Source organism: Anoplopoma fimbria, chromosome 10 (genome assembly GCF_027596085.1).
Source record: "Anoplopoma fimbria isolate UVic2021 breed Golden Eagle Sablefish chromosome 10, Afim_UVic_2022, whole genome shotgun sequence".
Taxonomy (NCBI): Eukaryota; Metazoa; Chordata; class Actinopteri; order Perciformes; family Anoplopomatidae; genus Anoplopoma; species Anoplopoma fimbria.
Window position 1 is genome coordinate 5,316,868 of NC_072458.1, and position 12,065 is coordinate 5,328,932.

General features: G+C 39.8%; 1 protein-coding gene across 5 annotated transcripts in view; it reads right to left on the reverse strand.

The window, feature by feature from the left end:
• The window catches only part of ripor2 (RHO family interacting cell polarization regulator 2), a 54,474-nt gene that overhangs the window by 16,203 nt on the left and 26,206 nt on the right, over nucleotides 1-12,065 (reverse strand). For all 5 annotated transcript variants that reach the window (XM_054606204.1, XM_054606205.1, XM_054606203.1 and 2 more), the window contains exons 2-6: nucleotides 7,379-7,499; nucleotides 4,546-4,701; nucleotides 4,147-4,225; nucleotides 3,187-3,210; nucleotides 2,651-2,704 (exon numbers count right to left, since the gene is read on the reverse strand). In XM_054606204.1, the coding sequence (XP_054462179.1) occupies nucleotides 2,651-2,704; nucleotides 3,187-3,210; nucleotides 4,147-4,225; nucleotides 4,546-4,701; nucleotides 7,379-7,499 (434 nt within the window). The remainder of the gene's footprint in view (nucleotides 1-2,650; nucleotides 2,705-3,186; nucleotides 3,211-4,146; nucleotides 4,226-4,545; nucleotides 4,702-7,378; nucleotides 7,500-12,065) is intronic.

Sequence of the window (12,065 nt, forward strand, 5' to 3'; positions counted from 1 at the left end):
CACATGCAAAGTATTTACACTCATTTTGGATTGAATTTGGCACGAATCACACAAAGACACTTTCTCTGTCTCTCTCTCTTTCTCTCTCCTGGGGGAAGAGGAGGTGCCTGGCAGCTGCCCTTCTCACCTTCAATCTCTGTCACTCATCTCCTTAATGATGCCCTGCTGAAACTAGCAACCAACACACACACATACACACACACACACACACACACACACACACAATAGGCCCCGTCCCATGCAGGACATCATAGGGGTTGTATTGGGCCACCTGCTTCTTCAATGTGTGCCAATTACTGCTCGGACATCTGCAGGCAGCCAGCAGCACGAGCAAAACAAAAGACCGGGCTGATGTGAGTCGCAAACACACACACATACACACTTAACAACTTGCTGATGGACAATTGTTAAGTCATCGCTCACAGCAGCTGTCCTGCACAAAGAGAGACACCTGAGCACAAACCCTGACGAACACGTACACATATACTGTAGCTCACAGCTGCTGAATATATTACTTTGAAGACATTTTTATTGTCCTATTCTGAGATGAGGTAAAGTACACGTGCTGCTTTATTCTGGATGCAGTTTTTAGTTCACTTACACACAATCATTTCCTTATTAGTATATTGATCTACTGAAGGAGCAATTTCCATCTCTGAGGTACTCAATGCTCCGATGGTAAAAATATAAGAAAACTTCATATTTACTATTCACTTCAAATTAATATTAATAGTTATAGAAACAAGCTTTATTAAAACATTTTTACAATTCCTATGAATCTGATGTTGCACAAGGACATTTCAGATTGACATTAAAAAGTTTCCTCTTTTTCTTCAGAGCATCACACTTCTGCAGAACATCTGCTACACTGAAGAACTCAAATAATAGTAAATCATACTGTCTTTTGTACAGAAACACCAGGGGGAGAAACTAGAAGAAACTAGAAACTGACAAAGATAATGAAAATAATGACAAAGAATTTGCTAAAATGTGTTACATTTACACTATTTCATTTCCAGCCAATAACTTGCACAAATTCAGAGAGTTGATAAAAAAAACAAGGGTTTGGAAAAGGAGCGCTGGTACATATTTAGAATGAAAGAGCACAGGGCGTGCTAGATTTAACTTCTTAGTTACGCTTTGGCTTTTGAGGCTTTTTATTTGCCTGACAAGATAAATCACTCACTTCAAATATTTACAAATGCATTCAAATCTATTTTTGCACAGAGCCTGAAAGAACAGAAGAGCTTCAGAGTAATGCTGGATGCTAAGTAGAAGGGCTTTGAGTGTGCATTTGTTTCAACTGCATCCTGTGACAACCTCGCAAGACAGAACAAGCATTGTATCTGCTAGTGTGTTTTCTCTTTGTTATCAAGGGCAAGTGGAGCACGCAGGCAGATACATTTCCTTAATTTCTAAGACAACGAGACCTATTTTCAAATTACTCTCATCAGACCCTTTTTCTATATTCCCTCCATTTCTCTCCTCTCATTTTTCTTCTTTAAAAAGGACCCTGACAATCACTTATCACTGTAGCCTACCAACTGCCCTGACCCAGATTCACTGTTGTCTTCAACTTTTCCGAAACATCTCATCAAATCTGTCTCTTTGTCTTCTGTCGTATTGTTCTGGACACGTGCTTGCTTTTGGACATCAGAAGGTGAGTATTTATAGTCCGTCAGCATGTATGTGAAGATAAGTGTTACGGTCGCCCGATAGCTGGTTCCTCAGGGCTACAAAGGCTTCGTCTTAAAGTAACCATGGTTACCTCCTGAGCTGCTCTGTTGTTTGGGTGTGTGTAGTCTGATTGCCTGCTGTCATGTCTGATTTGACGCACAGCAAGGGAGACTATTACAGGACTACAAAACAGGAATGGGGATGTGCAGCGCAACCTTGCAGGGGATTAATGTCCCAAATAGGCCAACCAGGGAGGAGACTACAAAGGAGGATACTGGGGGAAAACAAAGTTTCCCTACCTGGAGACCTCAACCATCAAACAGCTGGAGATGTCCTTAATGCATCAACACATAAACCAGAGAAGTGCAGGAGTACCACCCTAACCTGGCAGCAAAAACCCTTCCTGAAGCCAACTTGACCAAGTCAATGAAGCGTGGAGCAAAAACTCGAAATAAACCAGCAGGAGGCGAAGAAATAATTAGTTTGTCAGAATGATAAAGTCTTAATTTAGTTTCTTGCAGCGAGTTAGATAAGGAAGACTGACACCGGCAGCTGCTTATCTTAGCTTAGTATAAAGACTGCAAACAGGAGGAAAGAGCTAAGTCATGTTTAGCTAAATTAACCAGCTGCTGACTGTAGCTTCTTGCATAACTGAAAGATATGAGAGTGGTATTGATAATCTGATCAAACTATCAAGAAAGCAAATAAGCACATTTCTCAAAAAGAGAAATAGAAACTATTGAACAGAAACTAGTATTGTGGTTTTCTGAGTGACCATGTTGGTGTTATGTGGAGAGGCTTAAGGTGAAAGGTGGTATTGAGATGTGAAATCTTAAACAGCACTTGATGGATGCTTCCAAGTATAGCACATGAATGAAAAAAACATATCAGACTTAAAACTCAACCCACAACAACATGTGATGGACATATATTTAAACATTAGCTGATATCAATCCCTCACATCAGTTCTTACCTTGCTCATGTGAAACTCCAGGCGTCTCATGTACCTTTCGATGGTTTTGATTTGCTGCAGAAAGACAGACACAGCACAATCATTTACTAGTGCCCACATCTGGTTTAAAGTTGTAAACATTATGATTTATTTGTCCACACTACATGACATAAGACATAGTTTTCACAAATCTGTCAAAAAAAGTGACATTTGTGATCATTGGTAAAGATGAAATGTTTGTCACACGTTGGCAGAGTGTTTATCTAAATGGTATCTTTTGTTTTTACCAGGAAATATCTCACAGTTAATCCCCCTAAAGCCGTTTCTCCTGTCCCATCACACACTTTCTCTCTCTTTCATCATTTTTCCTGCATTATTCCTCAACCCCTTGAGCTCCTCACTTCTCCATTCTGTCCTTCCTCCCTAATTTTTTATGCCTTGAGCAGGTTTTTCTCCTTCCTTCGTTTCTTTTTTTTTTTTCCACATCAAAGATTTCCCCCAGCACACGCCAAACTTGGAGCAGTTGTTACAGCAGACCCTCCCCTCCATCAACTCACCTTGTCAAGATCGTAGAGCACTCCCTGGAGAGAAAAAACACACACAGAGAGACACGAAAACACACACACAATCACAGTTAGTACAGAAGGCAGAGCTGAAGCTGCTTAAATTCAAAGCAGACTATAGTTGTCAGCATCAAAAAAGATCCTGTTCAACACCCTTTCAACTGGCAGTCTTGAATCTGTAGGTGTACAATATTTGCGTGTGTGTGTGTTACTGTACCAAATCAAAATGCGTTCATTATGTGTGAATATGTGATGTTTAAGGCAACAGATTATTATAGTATGTGATGCATTATCATTAAAAGGAAAACATAAAACAGAGCGGAGATCTGAAGTGATCCCAGCTGCCAAAACTTTTGTTCTCACTGCGTTTTTGTTAGATAAAAAGCAACAGTAGGTTTACATGATGGAAAAACTGTGGTTTTGGCCTTTGAAGAAATAGTTTGACATTTTGGGAAATACACTTATTTGTTTTCTAAGATGCAACCTCATGCATAAGTAAATATTAACTACAGTCAGCAGATGATTAACATGTTGATCATAATAGCATCTCCGCAAACAGGGGGAAACAACTTAGCTCTGTTCAAAAGTAAAAAATAAAATAAAAAAATCTGCCTACCAGCACGTCTAAAGCTTCATTTTTTATTTTTACAATAAAATGTCTGTATGGCTTAAATATGCGAGAGAAAAGTTGTTACTTGGTGAGCTTTAGAAGTGCCTTTAGACAGAGCCAGGCTAGCGTTTTCACTGTATTTGGTCTTTATGCTAAGCTATGCTAAATACCTCTTGGCTTTAACTTAATATTCACATTACAGCCATGAGAGTCTTGTTGACGTTCTCTTCGAACTCTTGAAAAGAAAATGAAAAAGCTTATTTCCTGAAATGTCCTTTAAGATGAAGGTAAGGCAGGACTAAACTATTGCTTGTGTGTAATTTAATGTACGGTAACTAACTCACCAGGCGAGAGTTCCTCTTCATGTCCTTCATCAAACACATGAGTTTGTCCAGCTCTGTTTGATGAACTTCAAGATACTCACTACGGGACAACAAAGGAAAACACTTAAGGCTCAATACAAATTAAAATAGATGGAACTTTCTCAATCTCTGCAATGAAAATCAGTGTATGTATATAATGATGGCAATCCAAACACATTGGTATATAAAACAGAAAAAACAGGCTGTAAATTTTACTAAAGAAACAGATTATGTACTGAGACTCTTCACTCACAAGACATCTCACTAATGTAACAAGAAATTATTTCTCTGGAGTATTTGAAAAATTAATGTACTGAAAGGGAGATTTCCATTGCTTGACTGAGCATTATATGTGTGATTACACAGTATAAGTGTACTCACTCCAGGCCTTGTTTGAGTGCGTTGTAAACTTCCTCCAGTCTTTTGGGCTGCGGCTCCCTGGAGCTGCTGCCTCCCTTGTGTCCTGACAGGTGGGTCTTCTTTGGCTTGGACTGAGGCTTCTTCTGCACTGCCGAGTTCCCCATGAAAGAGTTACACCTACAAACACACACACATTAGCAAGTGCAAAAGAGGGTCCCCTGTGTGCAGGAATTTTCTTAATCTTGTGTGAAATGATGGAAAAAGAGCAGAGGTGTTGAATTACAATGTATTAGAGTTTGGGAGGTGGGGCTAACTAACTGCGTTGCCACATTATAAATAAATATATATACACACAACCTATAGCATGATTACGACCCAAATCAAAACAAAACACAACATTATGCACCTCATTTTAAATATTTAGCATGGGATTTCCACAGTATTTCAGATAACCAGACCTGCAGCTGCCTATAATAATGTAGTGTAAAATGAGATTTCTGTATTATTACAGCATCCTCATTTTTTAAGCCTGAATTCGTCTCATGTGTCTGATGGGAAGGGCTTGTCAAGTCTCCTCACACCAAGATTACACACAGGACTGACGCATTAAGCCTAGATATCATATCAAAAAATGTTCAAACATAACAGCATAACCTCAGAGGTTAACGTCTTCATCACGGGCGTGTGCTGAATCACGAGTGTGCGCACATATCTGGGAACACATGCAAACATGTGCTTCCCACCCCCCACCTCTCTCTGAGTTTGACCTGTGTAAGGCTGCTATTCATCTTCTGCTGGAGTGAATTTACAAACACACTGAGGCACAATCACACTCCCGGCAATCAATGACATTTAGAGCTCTTCACTCTCTTCCCCACAGACAATGTGACCTAGTCAAAGGGGGGGAAGTCAACAAATGTGGATAGAGATAAACAGAGTGCATTATTTGATATAATAAGACGCAGGCTCCTTTAATCAGTATCATATGTGTACAACAGATTTCATTTTTTATTTTATTTTAATTCTTAAAAATCTGAATTGGCAGGTCAGACAAGAAAATTGCAATCGGTGCATCCCTAATTATTTTCAAAACAAATATATTGTATGATATATCACTAAAATTAATTAGGTTTTTGATTGAGAGCTCCATTAATTATTTCAGAACCATTAGCCTAGTTTTTATGCTTAAATGAAGAAGAAATTGCCCATTTGTCTCCACAGAATAGCCACCTCACAAGTCTTTCTCTCCTCACATCAACTCATTTTAGGTCACACTCATATTACCTGCTCATGCACATTTCAGCTTTGAAAACCATTACAGATTTTGGCTGACAAATGACAATTACCCTGGACTTAATGAAACGATCCCAGAGTTATCTCAGGGACACCGCGACAACTAATTCCAGCGCTCGACAAGTTGGAACGTGCCACGTCTTGACTCGTGCCAGGAAACACAGCACAAGTTAAGCTAAGCTGCCACGAATGTAGGGCATGACTGAATGAGAGCACTGTGTAGCCTTGGGGTCATGCAAGCTCTACTGTATAAGGGTCTCTTGGCAGGGACACACACAGAAACACACATATGCATAGATGCAAACACAATTCCATACTGACTGATAATTGTGACACAAACTGCAAAGTCACTCCAGTGGTCTCAGAAGCAACATCTCTGCAGCTTTCTACCTCGCTCATTATCAGAATAGTGACTTGTCAGTCGCCGTCAGTCGCCCACACACCCGAGTCATTCCAACCAATTACCCCATTCACTGTCTGAGCAGAGAGAAAAGAGGGAGAACAGCGTCTTCAAATAGGTTCTCTCAGCAGGACCAGGGGCCGCTGAAGAAGACCAGGCGTCCACAGCCGAAAGATAAGAGATATATCTGAGTGTGAGCAGGCTTTGTCATGTGATGACTGAGTGAGAGCTGTCAGAGATAAGTCAAAGAGGAAGGAGCGCAGATAAAATCTCTCAAGAAATTTACCGATCTCCAACCAGCTTCTGGCTATGAATGAAACAATCATCAGGAAACTGAGTTAGCTGTGTGGTTATGCAACAGAGTGCTGATCATTCCTTTAGAATTTTGTTACTTTACAGGATCTTGAGACTTGCTGTGGCTCGCTGAACTTAACAGAACTTGGCAACAGTTTATTGAGTTATGAAATTCCTTCTTTGTTACAGTGATGAATTTCTGAAAGAAACATTTTGTAAACCTAAGTGGCAAGCAAATAAAGGTTTTGTACGACTTTCTAAAATTGTTGTTGACGCCAACATTGCCATTCTGCAGGGTTTTGTAGGGCAGAGACTCAACAGATCCATATTTTTATTACAAAGGCAAAATATTGAGCAAAAAGAAAAGTTTCAAAGAAGTGAGTTGCTGCCATTTTTTTTTAAATTGTGCTTGAACATCATCCTTTTTCATGTTTTGTCTTTTCCATCAACATCTCTCCAACATAACCATCACAGAGTTCACATTGATTTACCAGAGGTTAAGTATGTAGTATGTACAGTATCTTATGTAAGTGAATGAATGCCAGTGAAATTACTATGGTTTACTGGTTGAAATCAGAAGATTTCACATGTCATGCAAATTTATGCAAAAATAATGTAAGATCTAACTGAATAAGGAGGACTTTGTCTTACTGCCCTTAACCCTACAGGTCGAGAACAGCTGATGCTGAATTCCACATTTAACAGAATCTATACAAAACAGCAAATAATCAATTGGAGAACAACTCTATCCGTAAAAAAGAAGAAAAATGAAGAGAAAATAACCCTAATGATGTCATCAGGGTTATCTAGATTTGGGGTTGATCGTTTTTATTGCCTGTTCTATTGTTATCTATTCTAAAGACTTACCGAGAGCGTCGTTCCTGTAGCGTGCTAAACCCGGCGAAGGACTGACTCCGGATTATACCATTGGGCCCTCCAGGGGAGTGGGTGCCGGCCGCCATGATCTCTGGGACGTGGGACGACACTCCTTGAGAAAAGACAGACCAACAAATCCATTACACACAAATACACTTACTATATTTGGACGCCAGGTGAAGGATTCAAGATCAGTAATACAACATGGTTACGACAAAAGCATGGCATGAACTCAATTAACACACAAACCTTGTCAACAGAAAGGTTATTTAGAGTGCAGGGGAGCGTTGTGCAGGGGAGCATTGTGCAATGCACGACAAAGTAGTCGCTATTGGTGAAGCTTGCCATGTGTGATGTAGACGAGCAGCATTCAGAGCCTGCACTAACATGTCTCAGCTACTTGGATCCATCAGTCACTACTCAACTGCTAAAATATTTCAACTACTGTAATTATTCCTTAAGCAGGTGTCACAAAACACAACTCTTGTCACGTTCCGTATGTGCATATTTTCTACCTAAACTAAGAGGTTGACCTCTATAAAAGGTATTTCTTTAGACTGACAGATGTTTACAAGCAATAGATCTGACACAAGCAGAAGTCACTGAGGATTGCACCACAGATTTGCTTTAAAGCCACTTTGCCTTCTAGAAAATCGAATTTACGTGTTTCCAGGAAAAAAACAATCCAGACTGTCCTATGGCTGAGTTACCTAATCAGCTTTTCCTTTAGTTAAGACATCTTTTAACACTGTGTCTATATTTAGCAGCAGCAGCCTTTCAGATTTCATCCTTTTGTTTAAGATGATGTGGAATGCAACATGGTTCACGTCGGAACGAGCTGAAAATAGACAGAGAAACGGCGTATAGCTGTCAGATAATAGAGTAGCAGAGATGAAGTGCCCAAAGAGAGGACTGAATCAAGTTTTAGCCAGCATGTTGAGATTCTGTCCAGAGTATGGTGCTGATGGCAGCAGGTTGGCATTTCATCTTAAAAGGGTAAGTCAGTGAATAACTGTTTCATATCATAACAAATCATGGAAGCACCATTCTGCTGCAGTTTCGGGGCCAATACTGCTAATATCAACATTAAATACAGTTTATTTGATAATTACATTATGAAATTCAGTGTATCCACTATCAGTTACATTCATTGAGCCACGGCAAGCTGCCATCAGTGTCACTGCAACCTCATGTTACCTTCAATAAAATACTTTAATAGAGTTTCATGCAGTCAAATTCAGAGGTGGAAATCCTCAATGAAGAGCAACTTTAGCTCAACTGACCAACATGCTGATCTCAATGTTAATAGTGTGATGACTGTAGCGAGGACTTGTCCTTTCGGTTAATCAGTATCACTACACAACTGAGCTAAAGGAAAAGCATGGTGAACACACAAATGCCGGGAGGAGAGAGACAGATTTGTCAAATCAAATTAAACTCCACTGACAAGCGGAGGAATAAGCCTGTGAAGTCTCAGTGTTCAGCTCTCCTGTGAGCCTGCTTCTCTTCCTCACACAAACAAGATAAACCGTCCCGCAGCGTTACCAGTTAAACAACTCGGAAAAACAGAGTGACTTCATTTTTAGTTGGTTTGTGTGACTCTGTTTGTGTGGCCTTGTGTTTGTACATGCCTTGTCTTTTTTTTTTTAATCCACTGAACCATCTGTCTTTCTTTCTTCAGAGGACAGACGTTCTCTGTGTGGGGCTCATTTGATCATTCAAATGAAAGCATGTTCACACTCACAAACCACACACCCCACACACACACACACACACACACACACAACCTTAGTCCACGTACACCCCAACACCACAAGCGATTGAGCAACCCGATATCCCCTCCTTTGGTCTGTGAGACAGACAGAGAGCCACACAAAGACCCAGCACGAGGCCCAAGGAAAGACTAGAGCCTTGTTTTGCAGCTGGGGGACAATAGAACGATGAGTCCGATACCGTGGACGCTATTAATAGAAGCTGGCTCACTTTAACACGAAGGACCCTGATGACTGTGACTCAGAAAGTTAACCATCAGGACCAATGGCTGGATCCATGTTTTGGCTTAGAACAGCCAGGTCTGTTTTCATTGATTAGATGCAGCCAAAAATATATCTTCTACAGACATGTTTATCGATGAAAAAATATGTAGTATTCTTTGGATTTTATTTCAAAATGTAGGCTAATCACAACTAGTGCAATGCAATATGGTTAAAATAAATATCACAATAATATTAAAGCTGCAGAAATCAATATTCTTTATACTATTCTTGTCGGATTTTAGTCGTAAGTTGCTCTGAATCGTTTGTTTGTAGATAGATAGAATTTGCCAGATAATAATTTGTATGATGATATGACTTTGATATGATTCTAGTGAAATACAATTATTGGTAATATTTACATCATGGTTTTGCCCTAAACACAGGTGGCAGCAGGTGAAAGACCGCAAAGGAGAGCAGAATTTGTCCGAATGTTCTGAAACATTTTTAGCCCGTTTTGTTCTCTGGATGCTCCACAGCACAGTTTTCTGCCTCGCCGTGTTTGTATCTCTGTTTTTCTGACTCACTCTCCTAAAAGAAGAGCAGTGGGAGGCAAATGGTACACGGTACATTTTGTTACCTAATGCTCTCTGTGTAATCACAGAATGGGCTGGACCCTGCACTTCAGCCGTTTTTCAAAGATTTTGCTTAGATTTAGACAAAGGACTAGAGAATGTGGACACTTGAAAACTAAAACACTGTACATAATGATACCAGATGGTATAAACTGTTTAGTTTCAAGCACTGTCAGTACCCTGATAATCCCAAATACTACAAATAGGTAGTACTGCCAATGATGAGGACTCAAGAGAATAAGAGTATGACTTCCTGTCAGCAGAGAATAGATAGAAATATCAGAACTCACACAATTCAAACAGTGGGAAAAGCTTCATATTCAGAGTTACTCAGTGGGATCACTAAAATCAAATTCTGACCGTGAAGCGAAGACTGCATGAACTGAAGTCAGTGTTTGTCCAACATTCATTTATCGAGGACGCCCATCCACAGCTGGATAAATGTGACACTTTATAAATAGATAAACATGTTCTCTTCCTCAGTAACAAAGCCAATACCTGAGTATTAACATTAACATTTTTCTTTTTGAGTGATATTTCAAGCAAAAATGTCAAACATTCTGTTTACAGTCATGTTGGATACCGGGAATTAGTCTATTATTGGTATTAAAGTCACATATTTGCCATTCACTCAAAGTTATAGAAAATATAGCCTTTTTACTCTCTTGATGTGTTTTGTAGACGACATTTTTAAATGAGTGGTATACTAAACGTTCACACCCACGTCCAGGATTTTCCCAAATCCTTTCCCAGCCTCAGCAAGCTCCTTCAAAACAAACTCAACATTTAAATAAATGGTCCCCACGTATAAAGACCCAGACACACACACACATTCACACACAAAGAGAGTTGAGTTCCGTCACTGAATCATAAAACCCTTTCCTCTGCACCTCTTAGTGTCACCGCTCATCTCGTCTAAAGAGCCTTTCAGAATGGGTACAACAATGCCAACTCTCGCAGTGTGTTCTGGTTTGGTGCCAGCCGTTACCCCGTGTTGAATAAAGTCCATTCACGGGTGCTTCTACTCTGGCGTTCACACACCAACAGCCTTAAATGCCCTCGACGAGGTGTGAGAGTTTCTTTGTGGGATATGTGAACATTAGATTGATCAGTATGCTGAGCCTCAGTTTGGCGAGAGTGGACAAATGATACACATCGGGGGGGACTGATGGGACTAATGTCCACATGGACCACAGAGAGCTAAAAGCAAATAAAGATTACATCAGGTGTCCTGCTATCTCATGCCAGTATCCCCCTTTATTAACCTGCGTTGGTGCAGTTTCACTAAACAGAAGTGAAAGAAGAAACAAACACAAGAAGTTGATTAACAAGCTTATCTGCAACTCTCCCTATAGATTTTTACTAACTGTCTGATTAATCAGATATGTTATGCACTTCTTCATGGTTTACTTTCTAAAACTGCAAGTAGACATGCTAGCAATGCCTCCTGAAAATTAGCCTCCTGACGCCTCTATGTCACGTGACCCGCATCTTGCAGGTCGACGCGTTCTCCTGGGAAAACAATGGAAACAGAGCCGCACCATCACACAACTTCACCCTGTCTTTCCTCAGCACTCAAATATCTGTCAAAGAAACACAAAAAATACTTATTTTACTCTTTCGTATCTTACATTTGTGTTCGGGGAGTTGTATTCTGGTGACTCAGACATTACAATTGATTTTTTCAAATAGTTTCTCCCACCGAGGTCCCCTCCTGTTTTCTCCCCAATGACAGTATGATTCACCTTCTTCTTTCTTTGTTCCCTGTTGTTTCTTCTGTTCGACCCATCCTCTCTCACTCTCATTGCCACTCTTTTATAAAATGTTAATTGTTTAACATGTGAGAGACATTTCCTGTTTCCGTGAAGCATAATAATGAGGTAAGATCTTATTTCTTTTATCAGTAACAACTTTTGTTCTTTTATGAAGTTTACAGCAACCACAAAGAGGATATGGAGATGAGGTGAGTTAGAGAAGATTTTTAGGTTGTCAAGACAATGAAAACACGAAAAATAGGCTGCAATACAATATTTAGAATATGCTTAATATTTTGTATATTTAGTGTATGTA